The sequence below is a fragment of the Rhineura floridana genome, chromosome 20 (assembly GCF_030035675.1).
Source record: "Rhineura floridana isolate rRhiFlo1 chromosome 20, rRhiFlo1.hap2, whole genome shotgun sequence".
NCBI classification, from domain to species: Eukaryota; Metazoa; Chordata; class Lepidosauria; order Squamata; family Rhineuridae; genus Rhineura; species Rhineura floridana.
This window is the reverse complement of record NC_084499.1, coordinates 3,058,763-3,084,647: the sequence shown is the minus strand read 5'-3', so window position 1 is coordinate 3,084,647 and position 25,885 is coordinate 3,058,763. Positions and strand designations below refer to the sequence as shown.

Genomic DNA, 25,885 nt, shown 5'->3' with positions numbered 1-25,885 from the left:
TCCAGTCATTGTTGGACTCCCAGCAGCCAGCAGGGCCAATGGCCAGGGAGGATGGAGTCCAACGATGTCTGGAGGGCTGCAGGTTGCCCATCCTTGCTGTAAGAGTCATGGTGGGGTTTTTTCCTGTCAATGAGAACACAGAGTCACTGCCAGCCCCTTGGGCAACACGGAGCCTTTAAAACAGGAAGCCCAAGTGGTCCTGAACCAAAAGAAAGAGAAACGTTTTTAGTTCAATGACAAAACTGGAACAAAACTGTTTTTTGAAAGTCACAGTCAGTCCTGAATGCTGCTTGCTTGTTTATTAAATAGCTAGTGCATGGCACTTTATTTATCTTCCTTACAGCTCAGAATCAGTCTTTGTTAATTTGTGCAAGGCACTTTCTTATACACAGAGACTCCTGCCCCACAGAGCTTACAATTGAGCAGTTGATCCAGGGTGGCAGCAGAGGGCAGGGAAAGAGAATGGGGTGGTGCTTAGGGTTTCCAGGTGTCCGGTTTTTGCCTGGAGACTCCAGATTTTTTGGGTCCAGGTCTCCAAGTGAGTCAGCTTAATCTCTGGACTCTCAGCTTTCATTAAAAAAAAACAAGTTTCTAGGTGGTCTGGTTCACGAGGTATACACAAAATTGTCAGCCACCCCCCCTGTAACTTCTGTGAAATGATCTCTTAGCTGGCTGCTCTAACCCCGCCCTTTCAGGTTTGTAGCCAATAAGTGAAGTCAGGGTTGTGATTGACAAGAGATTTCTGGGCCTCCAGGCAGTACCTAGATTGCATTGCAAAGGTAGAAAACAGTTGTTTTTCCCCATTTAACTGAAAATCTCATAAACTGAGTAAGTATATAGCTTTCAGCAGCACCAAAATACTTTTTTTCCTGTTGTGTGCAGGAGACAAACAAGTTTAAATTTTCATGGGCTGTTGAAGAGGGCAATGTTTGGAAAACCTTCCCAATATGAAACTTTAATCCAATACTTGCTTTTCTGGGAGTAAAGCTGCAATGCTAATTCCACATACCTGGAGAAAACCCCACTGAATTCAATAGAACTTACTTTTGAGCAGACATGGTTAGGATTCTGCTGTAAATTAATGGGACTTTTGAGTGAACATAGCAAAGGATTGTGCTTGTGTTGTAAATCTTTCTCTCCCCCTCCAATCCTAATTTTTAAAGTAGTTAGGCAGGGCTTACATAGGTATCTTGATTTCATTATGTAGGAAACTAACACTGATGTTATTTTTTTTTTTAAAAAAAACCATTCTGCAATGACCAACTGGTTTTGACAAGCTATTATATGGGGTCTATGTTTTTTTTACATCTCCAGTGTTTGTGTGTGTATAAGAAGTCTTCCCAACAACTCTGCAAGGTAGGATTGCTGATTGGAAACCAAGGCAGCTCACAACAAGAAATAAATCCATTTAAAATCCAATAACCATAAAAAGTATAAACAGTTGCAAAACAGCTTAAAGTGGCATGATTCTGAATTTTGGGTTGAGTGAGTGAAGTTCCTTATCACTGAATTACAGTCCTGTGCACACTTCCCTGTTTGATTAAGTCCCACTGAATACATTTGCGACTTGCTTCTGAGTAAACTATCATAGGATTGCACTACTTATATCTTTACAGGTTGTGTAAATAATAAACATCTTTGACATTTATGCTTATATAAATATTTCTCCATACTATGTCCCGATAAGTATTTGATTTCACACTATGGTTGTAAATTATTACTTCCTCTACATTTTAAGTGTGCCCTTCTTCCTTGAGGTGGTCATGGTTCCCTTCTGCTGTTTTCATCCTGAGGGGCAGATTAGCCTGAGAGATGGTGGGTAGCCCATGGTCATCCAGTAAATTTTATAGCTCATTTCCATTTTAAAAAAATAATTAAAATGATTTACATGCAGGCAAAGTTTATTAAGTAGATCCACACAATACATTTAAAGCACATCCAACTCACATTTGAAGGGCATGACATCCCCTAAAGAATCCTGGGAAGTATAGGTTCCCCCTCACAGTTATTATTCCCACTACCCTTAACAAACTACACTTTCCATGATTCTGTGGTGGGATTCATGTGCTTCAAATGTGTGTTTAATGTACTTTAAATGAATGATGTAGATCTGCCCTAGGTATGATGTGCATTCAAGAGTGAATTGAAAACAACAATTTTAAAAGATACTTTTTTAAACAGGGGAAGGGTTGTAGCTCATTGGTAGGGCATATGCTTTGCATGCAAAGGTCTAAAATTCAGTTTCTGGGGAAAAAATGATTGCCTGGAATCTTGAAGAGCCAATGCTAGTTCATGTCATCAGTACTGAGTTAGATGGCACCACATGGCCTGAGTCAGTATAAGGCAGATTCCTTTGTTCCTAAAAGTGGAAAGAGACCAAGGGCCACAGTGACTCCAACATTTATTTATGTATTTTATTTACAACATTTATATATTGCTTTATTGTAAATCTCTAAGAGGTTTACAGAAGGAATTAAAACAATAGAATTATTGTCAAAAACAGTTAAAGACAGGTATTTAAAAACATTCAAAATAATAAAACCAACAATGAGTTAAAACAGATATAAAATACAATAGCTTCTACCTGCCTGGGTAGGCTTGCCTAAACAAAAATGTTTTTAGCAGGTGCTGAAAAGAGTACAACGAAAGTGTCTGCCTAATGTCAATAGGCAGGGAGTTCCAAAGCGTAGGTGCTGCCACACTAAAGGGCTGATTACAAGTACTCTGTGGCACCCTAACATGGAAAGCACACCTTGTACTTGGCCTGGTAGCAAATTGGCAGCCAGTACAGAGGTATTATGTGCTGATTATCGCTCTTGTCAGCAATCGTGCTACAGCATTCTGATATCTAATAGGGATGGTTGTATCTGCTCATCTCAGTTCCATCCAGTTTCTAATCTTTCCAAATTGATTCACCCAATTTCCACGTATATTTGCATTTTTTTTTAAAAAAACCTGCATTCAATTTCATATGTGTTTTTCTGTGCATTTCTCCCAGTTTAGACATTTTCTGTGCAGTTTTGCCAAGCATATGCATTTTTCAGCAAGCATTTCCTCCTTAACAGAGTGCATTTTTAACATTCTTTTCATTAATACACACATTTCTCCCCCTTGGCTAGAGAACTGCACTGCAAAATCTGGAAAAGTATGACTTTCAAAGGAAAGCTGTGTTTCGATTTGCACAGTGGTTTGCGGAGTGCAAATTTGGTAAGTTTGCCTTAAAATGCTAACCAGACAAATTCCTCTCCCATCCCCATCCTTCCAGCTGAGCTGGCAGCCTTGTCCCTCCCTCTGCTGTCACCTGATGGAAATCATAAAGCAGCGGGAGATAGAATTAGGATGGGTGAGAATTTTGGTTCCATTTGCATTTCAAGCTGAATCTAACAAATTCACACTTTCCAAAACGAGAGAACCAAAACACAGCCATGCTTCAAAATTCACTCTTCTTTGAATATTGCAATGCAGTTCACCAACCAATATTTACAAAAATGTATTTGTTAGGGGGAAGGATGCATAAACATGAATGAGTGGAAATAACATGCAAAAACGCATTCTGTGACAAGAAATGGCTTGCAAAAATGTGCACGTTAGTGAAAACTGCCCATAACAATGTGTTTATTAGGGGAAATTCACAATAAAATGCTGGAAAACTTTCATGAGGATTTAAAACAAAAATAATAATCACAAATCGCTGCAGAAAAGTGGAGAACTGGATTTAAGATCAGAAAAATGAGAAATGAAGAGGACCGAAATGGACAGATCTTTTCCATCCCTTGATGGAATGCATGAAAAGTAAATAAATGTTCACTAATATTGAGATGTACACATTAAGATTCAGTTTGTTAAACAGGCAGAGATCTGAATAAAAGCCATGTTTGGGGTGGGGATTTTTGTCAGGACTGCAGCATGGGTGTGTGTGGGTTTTTAACCCTTTCCTCCCTCACTGCTGTCCCAAAGCCCCCCCCCCGTTCTTATTAACCTGGGAGGAAAAGCTTCCATTGCCGCTTCTCACCCCCCCATCCCCACAGCTGCTATTAAGGGTAAAACAAAAGACATGGGAGCTGTGAGGAAAGCTTTTAGGGTTACATCCTGTTTGGTCCTTAGACCAAATTCAGTTGGGATTTAAAGGTGAATCTATCAAATCTGCACTTTTCAAAACAGTATGGGACCTGAAACAAAACCATCCTTTGAAATTTGCCCTTATCTGAATTTTGCAATGTAGTTTTCCAACCAAGGTTTACAAAATTATTATTATTGTTGTTGTCTTTATTTATACCCCACCAACTCGTGGCGGCTTCCAGATAAAAACACATATAATTAAAACATACAGAGTCTAGATTAAAATAAAATTAAACTAATTCCAATATTAAAACCATTCATACTTATCGCTAAGAGAGAATCAAAACCAGTTTAAACATGGAGGAATTAGACATTAGCAATGCAGTTCCCATCAAGCCCTATCTTTAGCAGCCGTCAATAGCAAAGGCTTGTTGGAATAGAAAGGTCTTTGCTTGATGCCGGAAAGACTGCAAGGAGGGGGTCATGCTTACATCCCTAGGAAGGGAATTCCAAAGCCTAGGGGCAGCCACCAAGAAGGCCCTCTCACGCGTCCCCATCAGTCGTCCTTGAGAGGGCGTGGGTATTGAGAGAAGGGCCTCTCCTGAAGATCTCAGGGCCCGGGCAGGTTCATACGGGGAGATACATGTGCTAGGTTAAAGTGTGCATACAAATGAATACGTGAGTGAATCACAAACAAAAATGTATTATATTAGGAGAAATTCCTTACAAAAATGTGTACGCTAGGCAACAGTGCCTATAAAATACTTTTCTTAGGAGAAATTCGCACTGAAATGGTGAAGAATTATCACAAGGATTTTTTTAAAAAGTTCATAAATTTCTGCAGAATTGAGGAGAAACGGAGAAACTCTTCCTCCCAGTTGGAAACCAAGGTCCCATCATTCTTAGGTGGAGCACAGGAGAGAGGTGCCCTCCTTTCAGGTTTTTCCTCACCATTCAGAAGGAGAGCTATTGAGAGCACTCAGCCGGTCTCCCTCATGCACCGTCAGAGTTCAGCTTGCCTAGACCTCAGATCTGAAGTCTCCTCAGAGGAGGAGCAAGTGGAGCAGGACCCTTCATGAATGATCCTGAGAAGCCATTGGACCAGGGCCGGATTATCCATTAGGCTTAGTAGGCTGAAACCTAGGGGCCCGGAGCTCTTGGGGGCCCGTGCATAAGCTAAAAAAAATTATAACATAGATTTTTCATTATGTACAAAAAGAAAATGTTTGTTCTTTCTTTGCAATCACATTCATAACGTTCTAAAATGATGGCTTAAAAGACAACGCACACCAGCCAAATAAAAACGGTCCATTAAACATTTTATCTTATATATGATAAGTGCGCCTGTGCGCTGCGCCGATATTTAGTATTGATCGCTGTTTTTAATCTTCGCGGTTTGTGGCGTGCATACTGTATGTATAGGCAGGGCTGCTTCTAAAGGGCAGCCAGGTGGGGCATTGGCACAAGGGCCCCTGGAGCTACAGAGGGCGCTCCACTCTCCTTCAGTGATCCACGGACGCAGGACAAGAGCCGCGGATCGCGGGACAACAGCTTCTGAACTGCCTGCCATCCCCCAGCTTCACTTACCTTTTTCTCTGCTGTTTTTTGCAGTTTGGCGTCAATCAAGATGGCGGCCGAGGTTTCCCTAAGGGGCTGAAGCCTCTACCGCCATCTTGGTTGATGGCAAACCTGCGCGCGCAAAAAAAGCAGAAAGGTAGGTGAAGCGGGGGGGATGGAATGGGACAGGACAGCGGGCGGCTCAGAAGCTCCTGTCCTGCGATCCCTCCTGCGGCTGTTTCCATGGATTAATAAAACTATATATACCATGAGTCTGTTACCATTGTAAGGGGTTTGAGAAAAATATTGCCTAAGAGAAGAAGGGGGCCCCTACCATCAATCAGCCTAGGGGCCTCCTCAGCTTAATCTGGCCCTGCACTGGACCTTTCCCTCCCTTCCCCAAGATGGGAGATCGCCACACCAGCTGCCTAGGATCCTTGGTCAGTGCTCACACACACACTCCTCCGCATCTCTCCCAGGGCCACAGGAGGAAAGGAGAGAGTGCCTGGGTAGGTCCCTATCAGGGGGACGGGGAGCACATGAAAAACACCTGCATGGATTAGGGCCTGATTGACAGCTGGGAAGTGGTGCCACCTCCAGCTCCTACATAGGTTCCCTGTCTGAGCTGCTCCTTGCTGAAGCAACATCTTGCATCTAGGGGAAACAGACATGCAAGGGTGGGAAGCCTCTGGCCTCTGGGTCACATATGGCCCTACAGGCATCTCCATCCGGCCCTCAGGACTCTCCCAGGCAATACCCCTGGCTGCCCTGCTCCATGCCCTCTTTTCATGATTCCAGCCTGGTTGGAACGTGTTGTTGCTTGCTGGGATGAAGAGGCACATGCGTGTAGGAACCTTGAGTGTTTGCCTGGAATGTAGCGCACTGCACAAAGGCAGCGGGAGCCACACCCACTTTGGGCCCTGGTCCCGCCCATCAGACATGCCCATCAGGGTGACAAGCAGAGAAAAGTCGCTTTCCCAGCCCTGCAGATGCCAGAGAACTGAGTTATTACCCCTTTGCATATAATGAAGCAGTGGTCTATTTATTTATTTATTTCAAGTATTTCTACCTTGCTTTTTAGCCAAAAACGTAGAGAGAAACTTACGGAAATCTGTAGTTCCCTGCCCCTCAGCTTACAGTCTAAAAGAGGTGACCAGGGATGGAAGGCTCTGACAGTTTCAGTTCCTCATTTTTCCAATCTGGAATTTGGTTCTCAACATTTCTGTAGAAATTTGCTAATTTTTGCTTATAAAAAATCCTCATGAAAATTCTTCAGCATTTCAGTGCAAATTTCTCCTAATAAAAACATTTCGTAGGCCATCTTGACTAACGTGCACATCTTTGCAAGCAAATTCTCATCATATAATGCATTTTTCTACGATATTTTCACTCGCATTTTCATTTTATGCACACTTCTCCCTAACATATTCGTTTTTTTGTAAAATATGTTCCGTTGGAGAAGTGCATCGCAAAATTAGGATAAGTGTGAATTTCAAAGGAAGGCTGCCTTTTGGTTCTCAGATTATTTCAGAAAGTGCACATTTTATAAATTCAGGTTTACATGTGAACCGAATTGAATTTCTCCCCCATCCCTAGAGGTGACACACAAGGAAAAAGGGATGGGAAGGGAGAAAGAAAAAAGCAAGCGGAAGGACCAATTTTTAAACTCACCTTGCTTTACAATAGAGTTAATGTGCTTCTGCCTATGCAGACACTGCCTGTTTTGGAGAGCAGCCCCTCCTTTGGAAGAACTCTCCTTTTCCCACCCCTTAAAATAATCAGATCTACAACAGATCCAGCAGCAATGTCTGGGTCTCTCTTTGTAGGGAGCAAGAGAGACCGCCTTGACAGTGGGGTCCCTGGAACCTTGAGCCCCACCCACATCACGCAGACCTGCCATGTGATGTGAAGTGGGTGGAGCTCACTATCCCGAGGCTGGCAGAGGCTCTTGCCGAATTTCTGGCCTAAAATCTCTGTTGCAAGTTGTGGTGGCAACTAACCTGCTAAGTCTTGCCACACACCTGGCTCCAGGTTCAGTCTTCTAGAGAGGTAAGGCTGCATTTGCTGCTACCTGTCAGGAGCAGCGCCTTTTCTGTGGTGGCTCCTGGAACTATGGAATAACCCCCCTAAAATATAAAAATCTGTACATGTGCTTTTAAACCGTTTTTTCTATTTTTTTTCTTTTTTTCCTGTTGCTTTTGAAAAATGGAAATGGACTGCCTTCAAGTTGATCCCGACTTACGGCAACCCTATGAATAGGGTGTTTTATTTATTTATTTATTTTATTCAGCTTATATCCCGCCCGACTAGCAAACAGCTCTCTGGGCGACAAACATAGAAACATATACAATAATAAAATTACAAGATCAATATAACAAATATAAAAGTACATCATCTAAAATACCAATTACAACATTTACATAAATAACTTAGATTAAAATGCCTCAGAGAAGAGAAAGGTTTTAACCTGGCGCCGAAAAGATAATAGTGTCGGCGCCAGGCGTACCTCCTTGGGGAGACTATTCCACAATTCGGGGGCCACCACTGAGAAGGCCCTAGATCTTGTTACTACCCTCCGGGCCTCCCTATGGGTCGGGACCCAGAGGAGGGCCTTCGTAGTAGACCATAGTGTACGAGCCGGTTCGTAACGGGAGAGGCGTTCCTGCAGGTATCGTGGTCCCGCGCCGTATAAGGCTTTATAGGTTAATACCAACACTTTGAATCTGGCCCGGTAGCATATTGGAAGCCAGTGCAGGCGAGCCAGAACAGGTGTTATATGCTCAGACCGCTTAGTTCTTGTTAGCAGTCTGGCCGCCGTATTTTGCACTAGCTGTAGCTTCCGAACCGTCTTCAGAGGTAGCCCTACGTAGAGCGCGTTGCAGTAGTCCAAACGTGAGGTTACCAGAGCATGAACCACTGATGTGAGGTCCTCCTTACTCAGATAGGGACGTAGCTGGGCTACCAACCGAAGTTGGTAAAACGCATTCCGTGCCACCGAGGCTACATGGGCCTCGAGTGATAGGGAAGAGTCTAAAACGACTCCCAAACTACGAACCTGATCCTTTAGGGGGAGTGTAACCCCGTCCAGGACAGGGTATGTATCCACCATCTGACCAGAGAAACCATCCACCAGCAGCATCTCAGTCTTATCCGGATTGAGTCTCAGTTTGTTAGTTCTCATCCAGTCCATTGTCGCGTCCAGACAACGGTTCAGCACATTGACCACCTCACCTGAAGAAGATGAAAAGGAGAAGTAGAGCTGCGTGTCATCAGCGTACTGATGACAACGCACTCCAAAACTCCGGATGACTGCACCCAACGGCTTCATATAGATATTAAAGAGCATGGGAGACAAGACTGAACCCTGCGGGACCCCATATTGGAGAACCCACGGGGTCGAGCAATGTTCCCCAAGTATTATCTTCTGGAGACGGCCCGCCAAGTAGGAGCGGAACCACTGCCAAGCAGTGCCTCCAACACCCAACTCCGCAAGTCTCTCCAGAAGGATACCATGGGCGATGGTATCAAAAGCCGCTGAGAGATCAAGGAGAATCAACAGAGTTACACTCCCTCTGTCTCTCTCCCGATATAGGTCATCACACAGGGCGACCAAGGCCATCTCAGTGCCAAAACCAGGTCTGAAACCCAACTGAAATGGATCTAGATAATCGGTTTCATCCAATAGCGCCTGGAGCTGGTCAGCAACCACTCGTTCCAAGACCTTGCCCAAGAATGGAACATTTGCCACTGGTCTATAGTTGTTAAAGTCCTCTGGGTCCAAGGAAGGTTTTTTCAGGAGTGGTCTCACCGCCACTTCTTTCAGACAGCCAGGGACCACTCCCTCTCGTAAAGAGGCATTTATCACTTCCTTGGCCCAGCCAGCTGTTCCATCCTTGCTAGTTTCATGGTAAGCGCTATTCAGAGGGGGTTTACCATTGCCTCCGTCTGAGGCTAGTCCTCCCCAGATGGCTAGGGACTGCTCAGCTTGCCACAGCTGCACAAGCCAGCCCCTTCTTTGTCCTCAACTGCCAGCTGGGGGGCAACTGGGCTCCTTGGGACTCTGCAGCTTGCTCACGGCTGCACAGGTGGCAGGGCACGTAACCCCTGAGCCACTCACCGTGGGGGTGATCTTTAGCTGTCCCTTGACGCCCAGGAGACATGAGCGAGGATTTGAACTCACAGACTCTGGACTCCCAGACAGGCTCTCCTCCCCACTGGGCTATACCAGCCTTTTTACTCAGTTCTAAATTGCTGCTTTATATTTCTTTGCAATTTTCTTCCATTGAAAGGAGGTCAGGAGGTCGATATAATTATTATATACCATAAATATATAATAAGCAGATGGCTTTTAAAATGAAATCATAGTGGACAGGTCTCTGAAGTGCCATGAGACCTACATGGAGCCCCTATGTGCAGGAGGAGTCCACCTCCGCTTATCCAACACTAACAACCAAACAGAGTTTGGCCACCACCCTACGTGCCTGGCTGGTGAACTTCCAGAGATGACTCTTCTGGAAATGGGATTCTGCAGCCCAATCCATTGAAGCAGCTATGGTACACTTGTGCTCATGGCACAGATGTGATTCGAACTCAGGATCCTAAGCAGAGAGTTCTTTCCACTGAATCACACACAAAACTCTTAGTGCTGCCCATTCTCTGTGAATTGTTTACTTCAGGTTGCTGCTGACGCCTGCCTCTTGGGCCTGCCCCAAACCAACCTCCTTGTGGACATAGAAATTGGATTTCAATGATCAATTTGCATTTAGGAAATAGATCCATCTTGTCAACAAAGATGGTTCTCCCTTTTTGTGTTCTGTGCAGCAGCCTCTGAAAAAAGGTCAGCTTCGCCCAATCCATTGGAATAAACAGGCAGTGCTAATTAATGCCCCCCCTTGACAAGCCCCCCTCTCTATGGTAGCTGAGCCCGTTCCAAGCTTGGCTTGAGCTACCGTGTCACCCTTCATGCATTTCACAGAAGCAATGTCCTCCCAATTACGGCCGAGCGCTTCTGCCAAGGGGGCTTGATTTGCGGCTGGCACTGGAGTGGCCGAGAGCAGAGATGAACATCCAGTGCAGGCGGATAAGAACTTTACACCAGCCGGGGCCATCAATCAAGGTGCTGGAGAGCTTGTTAACAAACAGCCACTCTTAACGGCATCCTCTGCTCGCTTTTAACGCACCGTTTGACTGGCCAATGGATTGACAGGGAGGGGAGGTTCTCGGTTTCAGAAATTGGGCTCATGCACCCCCCAAAAAACCAGCCCCCTGGGTTGTTCCAATTGCATCTTGGGTCTGTAAACAGTGCTGACGAGGTCATGGGATCAACTTGGAGAAGGACAACCCCACAAAGGACAACCAGCCCCGTTGTCTGCTCTGAGCCAGGACCCCCCAATCATCCATCAAGCGGTAATGTCTTGACTACAGTTCTTCACCCTTGAGTCTCCAGATGTTGTTGGACTCCAGCTCCCATCAAACCCAACCAGCTTGACCAACAGCCAAGGATGATGGGAGTTGTAGTCCAACAATATCTGGGGTCCCAAGACTGAAGACAGCCGTCTAGACCACACCCTGCAGAGGAGAAAAAAGGAATGTGCTTGAAACACTAATTTTCACAACATGAGCTACAGCTGAAGCATGCCCCCTCCAATGATTAGACATTGCTAGAGACTCTGCAAGGTATATGCCAAAGGTGGTGAACTGGTAGCCCTCCCAGCGTTGCTGGACTCCAACTTCCATCAGCCCCAGCCAGCATGGCCAATGGTCAGGGATGATAATGGGAGTTGCTGTCCAGCAATGTCGGGAGGGCCACAGGTTCCCCAGCCCTGTCACACACAGAGTGCTTTACAATCTATCTCTGCTGCTGCCCCAGGAAAAATAATTATTTCTCATTTTACAGATGGGAGAACTGAGGCTGGGGTCACAGGTTGGCCGCCGGGCAAGTGGGTCTCTGAGCAAGGATTTTGAATCCATTTCTTCCTGGCTCAGTTTCTCTTACACCCTCTCCCTGCCTGGGTCCCATTTTCCCTGCCCCTCTTGTTGGTTGCTGGATTTGTTTTGTCCTCTGCTGTGATGATGGGTACAAAAAGGTCTAGTAGGGAAAAAAACAGCACCCTCATAACCCACCAAGAGGCTCTGCCTGTTCGAAAGGCACCTCAGAAATGGCAGTGTCCAAAACTGCAAGCTATCCCATGAGTAGTGCTTTAGTGTTCAAGTGCAGACATTGACACGAATGTGCACCCATTTCAGATACTGGAGGTGATCCAAGGAGGTGAACTCTGCAGGGCCACAACTCACCCTTTACTAGGTCAGGCGATTTGTCTGTCTAACACAGTATTGTTGACTCCAGCCTTCCCCCAACCTGGTGCCCTCCAGAACGGGCTGGACTACCGTCAGTGGAGGCTGGTCCTTTACATCAACCTGGCCACTGTCCCATCACCCTCAATCTGCTGCCTTCTGACTTACAGCCAGCCCAAGGGGTGGCGCTGCCTGTCAGGTCCCTCCTACTTACTCTCAGACAATGTTGCCCTTGTAGAACTCAGCAGGGAGGAGGATGGGGATATAGGGAGGTTACGGCTGTTAGTGGCCATTAGCCACAATGGCTAGGTGCTCCCTCCACTGTTGGAGGCAGTATGCTTCCAAATATCACTTCCTGGGAACAGCCGCTGTTGCACTTAGGTCCTGCTTGCCGGCTTCCCATTGGGACCTCTGGCTGGCCACTCTGAAAACGAGAGGCTGGACTACCTGGGCCACTGGCCCACTCCAGCTGCAGGACTCTTCTTATGTTCACTAGAATTAGGTGGCTCTGAGTACACCTACTGCTGGTCCTCCTGCCATCTGCCCTGCCATCATCCCTAGTCATGGGCCACACCGGCTGAGGCTGATGGGAGTGGTAGCCCCAAACGTCTGGAGGGGACCAGGTTGGCGAAGGATGGTCTCCTCTGGCTAGCAGTGACTCCCTGGGACCTTAGGCAGAGGAAGGCCTGTGCTTCTGGCCTATCTAGCAGAGATATTAGGCAGACAAGTATCCAGAACCTTTTTGCCGTTGACCCCACACTTATGGAACTCTCTCCCCCAGGAAACACAAATGACCCCCCCCCATCTTTGGAAAGCTTTAAGAAACTGCTTTTTATTTAGGTCTTTTAAAATAAATTATTGCTTTTCTTAATGGCCACTGATATTGTTCTAACTGCTATTGAAGGGGGCACAATGTGATTACAGCTGGGTTATTATTGTTTCATTCTGGTTTATTTTTGTTATTATTATTGTACCCGATCAAATTTTGTACACTGCTTTGAAGGGGCAATTGGGCCCTAAAAGGCACTATGTTAAGTTAGGAAAGAAAGAAAAACCACTTGACACCTGATCCTTTGAAACTGGGGACTTCACTGGGGATTGAGCCTGGGTGCCCTCTGCATGCATAGCAAGTGGCCTCTCACAAGGTCTTCATGAAAAGTTCGTTTTAGTGCAAACTTCTCCTCATTTACACATATTGGGAAAGCAATTTCCCCTAATACAATGCACTTTTAGTACGCACATTTTCACAATGCACATTTTCACTGATATATGCATTTGCATGCACACCTTAGCCCAGTGTACGGATTTTTGTACGCATCATTTACCTGGAGAACTGCATTGCAAAATTCAGAGAAAGTGAATTTTGAACGATGGCTGTGTTTTGGTGGGTGTATTGTTTCAGAAAATATGAATTACTTTTGTTTGCCTATAAATGCAAACTGAATTGAATTCCCCGCCCTTTCTATCTATCACAGAGCTACTGTCCTTCCCCTTTCGGTCCTTGAAAGGGAAGGGCAAAATAGAGACGAAGATAATTTATTAAGGATTAGAGAGCCTGGTAATTAGGAACAGTTGGAGCATATGCCAGACTAGCAATTGCCCCAAGGAGAGTGTTCCCCAAACCTCTGATAACTTGGGATACAGCTTTAAATTAGATGCATATGTCACTCTTGCTCTCAAAAAAGATTTCACTAAGAATACAAATTAACCCTAACCCTCAGGGGATTCTCAGGGATGGATACCCACCAGTCACTGATCAGATGAGAGACTCATACAGAGACATGCTGGAAAGGTTCCTGTACAGGCAGATATTTTTGCTGCATCTCTGCAGGACTCAATGAGACAATCACACCTTGTGCAGAGAAGCAACCGCTGCCAACCTCCAGCTGAGGCAGCCTGGACAGAAGCAAGCTCAGAGCAGCACCTCGTCAGAGATGCACCAGACAATCGTGCCTTGCCCTTTTCTCTCTCTTCCTAATGCAACAGTTGCCAGAGAAAGGAAAAATAAGGGGCTATTTTTCATCAACCACATACACCGTTTCACTGTTTCCTTTCAGCCCCTTAAAACCACTTTTCTTAATGCTTACACAGTTTTGATTTTTTGTACCAGATGCAGCATACACATACATAAGATTCTCAGCATTTCAAATGTGCACACAAGCAAACCAGGTTTCTAGTCCTTAAGACTGGAAAGGTTGTTTTTTTTTAAGTGTCACATGTGGGCAATACTTGGTGACTTGTCAGAAGAGCATAGTTGTGAAGATGAGCAGCATTTCCAGGGGCTAAGAGGCAGGGTTCTGGGGCCACATTCATTTCTTCACCTCTCCTCATTACTAGCTTCTTCTGAGAGGAAAGGCAGGATATAAATTTAATAAATAAATAAATAATAGCAGATTCTGTATAAAGTATGCACAAATGAGAAATGATATGCACATCTTACACTCTTTGGGTTCTCAAAGTTGAAAAGCAGGAGATGTATTTTTTCCAAATATATAAAGCAAGCAAGCAAACCAGCCAGCTTAATATGCACATAAAGAATCCACATTTTCTTAGAGCAGACTTTTGACTTGTGTATATAGCTATCATAACATATTTTGTTTTCTTTGTTGCGCAGCTCTCCACTTACTTCCTCAAGACACACAAACACACACAATGCTGTCCAGCACAACAGCGCTTCTGAGTGCTCGACAGACACAGCAAAAAACAGCCCACCCTAGATCCTGAAGGAGATTGCTTAATCATCAACAAGATGGTGGCTGCAGCCACGTCCTCCAAAGGTGGACCAAACGTCCCAAGCCATGGTCAAAGCAAACGCAGAAGGTGGATGTTGCAGGGTACAATCTGTTCCCATTCAAAGTCAGGATCTATTGCAGACACCTCTTTACATTGCAAAAGATTTAAGCAAACCGCTGATGAGAGAGAGAGAGAGAGAGAAACTGGGCGTGGTCAAGGAAGGCATAAAAAGTAGAGGGGAAATCAGTGAGATCTGTGAAGGGATATATCCACCTATCTATCTATTATTCTGACTGCCTTTGTGGATATAACAGAGTTGGAGATAGAGAAAACTCGCCACAGTCAGTGGGATCTGTAGTCAATTGGATATGAATGAAGACAGATGCTTATGAGAAATGACTAATTCTTTAAAAGGAAAAGAAATGTCAGGAATGAACTCTGCTGGAAACTCTGAACTGCTCCTCTCCCAAGATGTGCCAGGGACCCCCCCACCATCTGGATTACATATTTATTCATTTATAGAAATGAACCAAAGTGAGTGGAAATGTAAGACTATTTGTGCTGAATGACATTGGCCTCCGACTCCTGATAAGGAGCAAAATGGTCCTTTCCTGCCTCGCTCCAGTTCAGATGGAAATCAAAGTCATGTGTGTGTTCTTGCATCTCTGGACAAATGGAAATGGACACGCAATAGCTACCGCTTCAATAGCATCCTCTGACCCACCAATATCCATCGCCTTTGCCTTGAGCTTGGCACCCTGCCCCCCCAACACAGACAAATATATTATTTTTCAGGATGCTCTCCTTCCTGCCCCAGATGCCAACTCAGAAACCTTATTCTGTCCTGGCCATGGCAACCCGTTATATCTTTGGGATACAAAAGGCCATATGCTCTTAGGCGCTAACAAAGGTGCCATTTCAGAGGTTCACACATCATTGCCACACTTCAGTTGTAGAAAGGCACCCCAAAACCAGACAGTGATTCTTTTAAAAAAAACATAACAGCAATACTTTGCAGGGCACACCCATTCAATTCCAGAATAATGCTCAAACCAGGTTTGCTTGGGGAATTGCTTCAAAGCCCCCTGGTTAAGTAAGAATGCCTATTTGACACATGGAAACCCCTAGCAGCAGCAACAAATTCTGTTGACAAGGTACAATACGATATCGTGCTACTCTTCGCATCAAATCTGAAAAGGTCTTTGCAAGCAAGTTTCTTCCCATTTAAATTTAAATTAAAAAAATAGAAAACTGGGTCACTCTGAGCAAACCTCCAGCTCAAAAACAAAACTCACTTCAGGTTTTTTGGTGGGTGTGGCAGTTACACATATGTTCAAAACCTGAGAATAATCCGATAAGCTCCTAAACATTAGGTAATGCGAGACTTGCCCCAACTTGCCCATTTTTTCATCTGGTGCCTCATTTGGCGCATGCGAAACGCATCCCTCTGGATTTAGCTTTGTATCTAGCCACAACACACCCTTCTTGCGTGGCAAATAAACCCCACAACATTCTGTTCTGGTTCAGCATCATGGAGCAAGACCACCACACAGCAGAGGTGAGAAACGTGCAGATCCTCTCTACTCAGTGTTGCTCAACATCCAGTTGACAGAGACGGCATCCTAATCCCCTGCACTATTCTGTTTTCGGTGACTGCGCCAGTCCACAAACTGGACAGTTTCATTTTGCCTCCCCCCTGCCCCATGCACAGGTTTCCAATCACACTGGACATGTTTTGCAAAAAAGAAAGCAGCAAGCTCTTCACTGCCCCCACGACTGGGGGGGAGAAGGATTTAAATCACCAATTGCTTTTAAAGAAATGAACCGCCTCCTGTCACCTCAGACCGGGCCCTTTGCTCTGGCTTGGCCTGAAGGGCAACGCCAGGCAGCAGGGAAAGGAAATCAATATCTTCACTTGGACACCAAAGACACGTCCGCCAGGCCCCTCACCTCTCATTGTCCACGCTCTTGAAGCCAGGCAGAATGTGCCGGAAGCTGCTGTTTCTCTCAAGCTTGGGTTGGCTCTTTGTCCTTTTGATGGAGCCTTTTAGCCGGCGGCTCAGGAACCCCTGTGAGGTGACAGAAGGAGACGAAAATTACGGAGACGGGCAGAGAGAGAGACAGAGACAGACAGACAGACATCTGCCAGGCAAGTTCTGCACGCTGGCTCTTCCGCGGCAGCAGTGGCACAGAGATGCGTGCTGCCTCTTTGCCGCGGCACAAAGATGCCATCCAGCTTCTGCCGGTGATGCTACGTCGGCGTGAGACTCCCCTAAGCCTCGGTTACCTTGGCAACCACCCGCTCACTTTTCTTTTCTTTCTTTTTTTTAGATATCACCGAGATACAAGACAAGCATATTGCAACTCCTGGGCACATCAAAAGACTCCCATGTGGGAGGTGTGTGTGTGCGGGACTCCAGGGAGGAGAGGGGCTTCTGCCCATCACTCGGGCTGGGACAATCTGTGCCACACTCCAGGACAAAGGTGTAACCTCCTGCCAACAGAAAGGTGGGCAAGCTAATCACACTCACCTGGATATATATGTGTGTGTGTATGGGGGAGCAAAGGGGGATGCTGTGTGGGCCACCTTAAAAGAATGACCACCACCGCTCAGGTGCACACCTTGGGGCAAACGCAGGCAGAACCAAGTAAGGCCCATCTCCACCACAGACTTAAACCAATGTCATTGCTAGCTTGGCTCACCCAAGCAGCCTTTGGGGACTAGTGCTGACAGTCCAAGAGTGGCAGGGAAAGGAGCCATTTTGGGAGAGGGGAGAGCCGTTGTGTGCTCTGTTCCCTCTGCCAGCCTGGCAGACTGAGCTGTGTGGTTCAAGGGTGCCACCTAGGGTGCAGTGCCAGCCTGCCTTAGCATTCCATCAGCTGACCCCCCCCAAAGGGCCCGTCCCAGCACACCCAGCCCTATAAGGCAGCCTCACAGTTTTCGCCCCAGTATGAGCAACTCATCTCTACTTGGAGGACACCAGCTAAGTGCCTGCTCTCTTGAACGGTGACACCCCCCCCCACACACACCTGGTTTCAACTATGCACTTGCCTCTGGCCCCTCAGATCCTATTTATTTATTTATTAAATTTATATCCTACCCTTCCTCCAGGCTTTAAAATATATTACAACAAAACATCCTTAAAAACAAAACATCTTTAAAAACTTATATATATATTTACAAAATCTTTAAAAAAATCTTTAAAAGCAATTCCAACACAGAGGCAGACTGGGATAAGGTCTCTACTCAAAAGGCTTGTTGAAAGAGGAAGGTCTTCAGTAGGCACAAAAAAGGTAACAGAGATGGCGCCTGTATAATATCTAAGGGGAGGGAATTCCAAAGGATAGGTACCACTACACGAAAAATCCGTTTCCTATGTTGTGCAGAACAGACCTCCTGATAAGATGGTATCTGCAGGAGGCCCTCACTTGCAGAGCGCAGTGATCAACTGGGTATATAAGGGGTAAGACGGTCTTTCAGGTATCCTGGTCCCGAGCTGTATAAGGCTTTGTACACCAAAACCAGAACCTTGAACTTGGCCCGGTAACAAATGGGCAGCCAGTGCAGTTCTTTCAGCAGCGGGGTGACATGTTGGCGATACCCTGCCCCCAGTGAGCAGTCTCACCACCGCATTTTGCACCAGCTGCAGCTTCCAGACTAATCTCAAGGGTAGCCCCACATAGAGCACATTACAGAAATCCAGCCTGGAGGTTACCAGTGCATGGACAACAATGGTCAGGCTATCCTGGTGCAGATATGGCCACAGCTGTCTAACCAGTCGAAGCTGGTGAAAGGCGCTCCTAGCCACTGAGGTCCCTGGGCCTTATGTTTCAGCTTTGGCTGAAGGACAGAGCTGCTGCACCCATCCTCTCAACAGTCATCTTTGGCCAGGTTAAGTCATGGGGCACTCCCTGACTGCCATAAAACAAAGCTTCCCAAGCTGGTGACTTCCAGATGTTTTGGACTGTCAACTCCCATCAGTGTTGGCTGGGGCTGATGGCAGCTGCAGTCCCAAATATCTGGTCTACGTGGTGCTCTACATCAGCCTCAACGCATGCTTCACTCAGAGCTCCCACAGACCTTGGGATCGTGGCCACTGTGTGCCCATTGCAGCCTGACACCCTGGATTCCACAATGACAGAAGCTCAGCGAGGCCCACCATGTAAATTACAGTGGAGTTAAAATATGCAAATTACTATTTGAGGCACTCCAGCGTGCCCCCTCCCCGTTTCTGGCACCGCCCTCTGCTCCGTGCAACAGCAAAGACCGTGGGAAGGATTCTGGAAAGTGGCAGATAGCAAACTTAAGACCTTCGCCACCACTTTTTGATTTTTGAAAGGAAGGACAAGCCATTTGGGCTTTTTCCCTTTATCTGTCTGCCTTTCTCCATTCAGGTAATGATACCTTCCTTATCACCATGGCTACAGAGTACCTTAGGAAATTATATACGAACATTGTGCAGTATGAGAGGATATATTATACAGCCACGAGAGCGGCTGTATACTATAGCCAGCATGGATTTTTCACATTCCGCAATGTTCAATGGAAAATGCCATTCTGATGCTTCCCATAAGCTCATTTCAAAACAACACCTTGCAAAACTTATAGTTCTGAACTCAGAAACGTTTGCTTAACAACCCTGTCAATTTTCATGGCGATACCCAAAACAGTTAGAGAGAATCGAGAGTTCAAAGTCTAAAAAGAGAGAGAAAAACCTTAGAGCCCTTTTGGACTTTTTTCTGCCAGAGTTCTCATAATCTGTTGAAATTCATTAAAAATCAGCCATGTTCACAGAGTACATGTAATCCTAATACTGACCTTGCCCCATACTCTGACCTCATTTACTGCAGTTTAAAGGTTTAAAAAATGCCTGGCTGATCTTTAATTAATTTAAGAAATTTTGGCTGGAACCCTATGATAGTGTCGGGCATGCTCAGTAAGGACCAACTGTCAGTGTTCTAAAAGCCTCACAGCTGCTGGGCTTGGCTAATCAGAGGGCCACACCCACACCAGACTTGATTTCACTTGAGACAGTCATGGCTTCCCCCAAAGAATCCTGGGAAGTGTCGTTTGTGAAGGGTGCTGAGAGGAGACTCCTATTCCCCTGACAGAATGGTTAACAGTCAGCCACTCTGATTGAAGGTCTGTGAGGGAAACAGGGCGTCTCCCAGCAACTCTCAGCACCCTTCACTAACTACACGTCCCAGGATTCTTTGAGAGAAACCATGATTGGCTTTGAGCCATGGCTTTGAGAGAAGCCATGATAAATTGTTTTAAATTGTTTTTAAAAGATGTGTTTTTAAATTTGTATATTTGTTTTTAATGTTTTTAGTTATTGCAAACTGCCCAGAGAGCTTCGGCTATGGGGCGGTATATAAATACACTAAATAAATAGATAAATAAATAATGATTGTCCAAAGTGTAATAGAGGCCTGGTGTGGATGTGGCCGGGGACAGCTTTGTTTTAAATTTGGGTGGGAGGTAGGGTTGCCAGGTTCAGGGCCTGAGACTGATCCTGTATCTTTAGGAGAAGAGAAAGTCAGCCAAGTGCAGGTGTTTTTGCAACACTGTAATGGGAAAATCCACAAGGTGAAATTCTCCCTTCCCCCTGCACAACTTTGAAAGATACAGAAGACATCTTGGTTGGCAGGCCCAGCCTGGTCAGTTTTACCTATCCTAATTATGATTGCATAGGAGTATATCCGATTCAACTCAATAATCATACAAATGATCAGACCTATCTTTTCCCTCCTTCCCCTTTCCTCTCCCTTTCTCCTCCCCTGCCCTCTTCCTTCTTCTGCCTCCCCTGCCCACTCCATCCCTCCATCCCTCCTCCCCCCCGGTCAGTTTTACCTATCCTAAGCATGATTGCACGGGAGTAAATCCCACTGAACTCAATAAACATGCAAATGACCACATCTGTCCTTCTTCTCCCCTCCCCCTCCTGCCTGCTCCCATCCCAGTCCTCCCCTCTGCCTTTCCACCCCTCCCTCCTCCCCCTCCCCATCCCCTGTAGTCAGTTTCACCTATCCTAAGCATGATTGCCTGGTGTGTGTGTGTGTAAATCCCACTTAACTCAATAAGCATGCAAATGATCAATCCATTCTCAGCAAACTTGCACAGGATCCCATTTCTTACCTCCCGGATTAAAAAGCAGGGAAATTCACTAATAGGCAAAAAACCTTGCGGTTTAAGAATGTACCTATAGCCCACAGATATTTCTACCAAACTTTAAAAAGCAGGGAAATTGGGCAGCTATAGTGAATGCACCAGGGGAGCAGGAGACCTGAACTCCTCTCTGAGATATTGTACTGCCCTACAAAGTTGTCAAAATGCAAACACAATTTGGGTTGGTCTTTCACAGTCCAATCCACTTGCTGTGTAGCTTGGAAGAATTTGGTAACATGTGCCTCTGAGCATATGGTGAGTGGTGGCAACACCTGTAATCAGCCCAAATAATAGAAAGAAGATACGTCCTGTGCTGATTTTGTTTTAGCCGGGAGGAAGCAACATTATTAAGACAGTTGATATAGTTGAGATGGTCACTTTAAATATGTCTGATTTACTTTGCAATTTTAGTGAAGTTTCCTATAGGAAATCATTTTCTTTTGCTTTTGTTTCTATGAATATGTGAAGTACAGCAACACTTTGCAAAATTTATCCTAAAAAAACTCCAAACATAATTGTGGAATAATGGCACTGACTTCTGCAAAATAGTCTCCAGTGGACCTCAGAAGTATCTCAATTTGCACAAGATAAGACAGTGGAAGGTGAAATATATTCTAGCAAAATTCTAGATGTGCTCTATGTTTTTAATTGATCGTGAACACCTTGCCTTAAAGTGGTTTAAACATAGCAGGCTGAAAACATGCATCTTCTTTTTTCCAACAGCTAGAGTCATGGCTGAAGTAGCAACGTATTGTGATCCGTCTGATTTTACATCAAACTGCAGTTTCAGATTCAACTGTTAATGCACCCAAAATAGAAATAGACCATAACCTCCCATATAAAACACAAAAGGCTGTCTTCACCATCACATGACAATGACAAATAAAAAGGCTTTGAAATTAATAAAAATACATTTGACACAGATTTCTAGGATGAATAAGGAGGGGAGGAAATTTTCTGGTTTAGATTCTCTGTAGAAACATTAGTAACACAGGAAAGAAGCAAAGTAAGAAGAACACCAACAAACATACAAAAATATAATTCTCCATCTTTGGAGATGGCAGGTGTTGCCACCACTCACCATATGCTCAGAGGCACATGTTACCAAATTCTTCCAAGCTACACAGCAAGTGGATTGGACTGTGAAAGAGCAACCCAAATTGTGTTTGCATTTTGACAACTTTGTAGGGCAGTACAATATTTCAGAGAGGAGGTCAAGTCTCCTGCTCCTCTGGTGCATTCACTATAGCTGCCCAATTTCCCTGCTTTTTAAAGTTTGGTAGAAATATCTGTGGGCTATAGGTACATTCTTAAACCGCAAGGTTTTTTGCGTATTAGTAAATATATATATATATATATTCAGGGAAAAAGAAGCACAAAGATCTTTGATCTACACCTAGCACCTTTTATCTAGCACAGCACTCTCTGGAGTAGAGTTTACATTTTTTTTCTGGCACCCCCTCCTTCCCTTTCTTTGAATGCCTTCAACTCAGGCTGAATTTTAACAGGCAAAGCTTTTTCTTTTCTCTCTTCCCATCTTACTTCCCATCTGGTTCCACCACAGAGTGCATACTGGAGGGATGGGGAACCTCTCGGAGTCTTCCAGATGTTGTTGGACCACAACGCCCATCAGCCGCAGCTAAGGATGGGTGAGCAATTTGATTCTGTTTGCATTTAAAGCTGCATCTATCAAACTCACACTTTCCAAAACAATATGAGAACTGAAACACAACCATCCTTCAAAGTCTGCACTTATTCGAAGTTTGCAATGCAGTTCGCCAACCAAAACATTTACAAAAATGCGTATGTTGGAGAGAATGGGCAAAAAATGAATAAATGAGTGAAAATAACATACAAAAATGCATTATATTACGAGAAGCTGCTTGCAAAAAAAGTGTACATCGGTCAAAACTGTGTTTATTAGGAGAAATTCGCAGTGATGCAGAATTTTCATGAGGATTTTTCTTTAAAGCATTTGCAAATTGCTGCAGAAATGTGGAGTGCTGGATGTAAGACTGGCAAAATGAGAAACTCTGAGAAACAAGAAGGACAGCTCTTTCTCCCCTCGCATGTATACATTGCAAGCTGCCTTGGGCGCCTTGGCGGAAAAGCAGCATATACATGCGATGCAATCAATAATAAATGCAGCTTTTCCGGCCGTTGTCCCTGAGAAATGGCATGACTGGACGGAACAGATGGACGGGTGTGCACACACGCTGGACTCTTCCCTAGGAAGAAAGGCTATTCAGAGGCAGGAAATGCCTCTGGACCCCAGTTGCTAGAAATCCCAAATGGGGAGAGCACTGCTGTTGTACTCTGGTCCTGCCTTGATGGGCTTCCCATTGGGGCCTCTGGTGGGCCACTGTGAGGACGGGATGCTGGACTAGAGGGGCCCCCTTTGGCCTGAGCCAGCAGCCAGGCTCTTCTGATACTCTTATAAGATTTCCCTCCCCAAGAAAAGATGGGGAACATGAAAGAAATGTATGAAATAATAAATGAGGGCCATGCAGTGAAACTGAGATTCAGGACAGAGAAAAGAAAGGGCTTAGTCATCTAATGCAGAATTAACTCATGGAATTTGCTGCTGTAAAGGCAGCGGCTGGTGGGTCGTCCCTGGTACACAGCAAGCGAATGTATGCTTGTCCAGGGGGAGAAGAGCTCCACTGGATCATCCCTGGCCATTGGCCACACTGACTGGAGGGGGGCTCTTCCGGCTTCCCAACGCCGCACGTTGCTGCCGCTTACCAGGTGGGAGAGGGGGAGGGGCTGGACAGCGGGGAGCTGGGCAGCAGCAGAGCCACCAGTGACGTCCCTGGTTTTAGGTGGCTTTCAAAGGACGATTCGACAATAGGTGAGGGTGTTTCTCAACGGCTGCTAGCTCTGATGATGTAAAATGGAAACTCCATGTCCAGAGGCAGTCTACCCTGAGTCGCCAGGTCCTGGGGAGCAACAGCAGTGGAGGGCTGTTCATGGCCTGCTTGTGGGCTTCCCTTTGATGTTGGCCACTGTGAGAAAACAGGATGCTAGTCCATAGTCTACTATGACTATGACTATTACTATGACTACTACTACTACTGCCGGTTATTTTCCGGGCCCAATTCCAGGTGTTGGTTTTGACCTTTAAAACCCTACATGGTCTCGGCCCAGTCTATCTGAAAGAGTGCCTCCAGCCTCATCAAGGATTCCACGCAACAAGATCAGCCTCAAAAGGCCTCCTCTCTGTCCCACCAGTTAAAACAGCTAGACTGGTGAGGACTAGGGAGAGGGCTTTTTCTATTGTGGCCCCCACTCTGTGAAATTCCCTCCCAAAAGGTCTCCATCACGCCCCCACTCTGATGAGCTTCTGCCAGGCCTTGAAGACCTGGCTCTTCAGACAGGCTTTTGGGGTGGGTTAGGTTTATTATATTGTTGAGATTTTAATGTTTTAATGTATTTGGATGATTTTATTATGTACGTCGCCCAGAGTGGCTGGACAAAATCTAATCAATCAATCAATCAATCAATCAATCAATCAATCAATCAATCAATCAATCAATCAATACTAGTATTAGTATTGTGTATTTCTATTTCTATGCCACCTTTTGGCCAAAAGGGCCTTAAGGCGGCTTACAGAAAATAAACACAAATACAGAATACACATCAAGAAAAACAATACAATTTACAAACATTAGATTACAAAGTATTAGCATTATTTAAAAGCATCAATAACAACTTTCAATGACAATACATTAAGAGGCACCACTTTCCTAACAAATTCCTAATAATTAAATGATGCCTACTAGTTCTTACATCAATAAGTTGATATCAAAGCATGGTACTAGGGGGTCTAGATGGCCCTTTGCTCTGATCCAGCTGCCGGGCTCTGCTGATGTTCTTGTGTCACCTCTACAGCACGCCCTCCTGATGGGGAAGGCCACCCTATTGTCTCTCTCCGTCCTTCCCCTCCTGATGGGAGGCGGCGTTTCCTCCCCCACCCCTCCCCTCTGAGGATTCCATCCAAAAGAACAACTTGTCGGGCCTTTTCAGGTTTTATTCTTCACACCCTTTCAAGGGCTGACTCTTCTACACATCAAGACTGATATTAGTCACTGTCTGGGAGCTGAGCTTTGCTTCATACTCTCAGAGGCACGCACACCTACCACATGCAAGGAAATGAAGCTCAAACAATGAGACATTACAAAGGACACTTGTTGGAGGGCTCCCTCTCCGGCTTGTCAGTCTCCCTCCCCTCCCCTCCACTCTCTAGTCGTACAGACTGTGCCACGTGATGTCATTACACGGTGCCATGCCTAGCCCTGATCTGGTTCCAGACAGAGGCCTCAGCATTGGAGCCGGACACCCCACAGGCTGTGGACCTTGAGGAGCAGGCAGGGTCCCCTGGAACAAGAGCTGGGGATCCCCTTGGGGGGAGACCCACTGAAGAACCCTTGGAGCAGAGAGGGGTGGGTGGGATATTTGAGCCTTATGCACATCCCCGGCTTATTTCTCTACCCAGGATATTGTCATCATGCTGGCATCATTTGCACATGCACAGAAGTGTTTTTTGTGCGTGCGTGTTTACCAGACTTCCAAGATACCAGAAGCTACAGTTCTCCTCGCCAGCATTGCTATTTACTCCTGACTAGACATGGTTAGAATTGTACTATGAGGCTGGCACACACAAATGCCTTCTTTTCTCTCCCCAATCTGGCTCCCTCCCCCCCATATCACAACTGAGACGAGGGACAGCTTGCTGTGAATCGCACTGTTGTACACTTTGCCTGTTCCAGCACTTTCTGCTCACCCTCAAGTAAGCCCCATCCTGGGGGCGCTGGGAGGAACCTCTCCTTTCTGTGCCTGCAAGCAAGTCCCACGGAACTAAGTGGGACTTATTTCAGAATAATAGCCATTTTCATTTTGGACAACAAGCAGCAAATATAAAAGAGAAACGCAGTATACAGAAAGCATGGGGGGGAACCGCAGCACTAATAATAATTTATGCACACCTGAAGATAAAAAAACTCACGACAAAACATTAAAATAATCACATTATCATCCTTCTTCGACAAGCGATAACGGCTGCACAGAAACTAG

The 25,885-nt window shown here is 45.5% G+C and overlaps 1 protein-coding gene across 6 annotated transcripts in view; it reads right to left on the bottom strand.

The window, feature by feature from the left end:
* DAB2IP (DAB2 interacting protein) overlaps nucleotides 1-25,885 on the bottom strand; it is a 366,040-nt gene that overhangs the window by 186,248 nt on the left and 153,907 nt on the right. For all 6 annotated transcript variants that reach the window (XM_061604328.1, XM_061604332.1, XM_061604329.1 and 3 more), the window contains one exon: nucleotides 16,594-16,712. In XM_061604328.1, coding sequence (XP_061460312.1) covers nucleotides 16,594-16,712 — 119 coding nt within the window. The remainder of the gene's footprint in view (nucleotides 1-16,593; nucleotides 16,713-25,885) is intronic.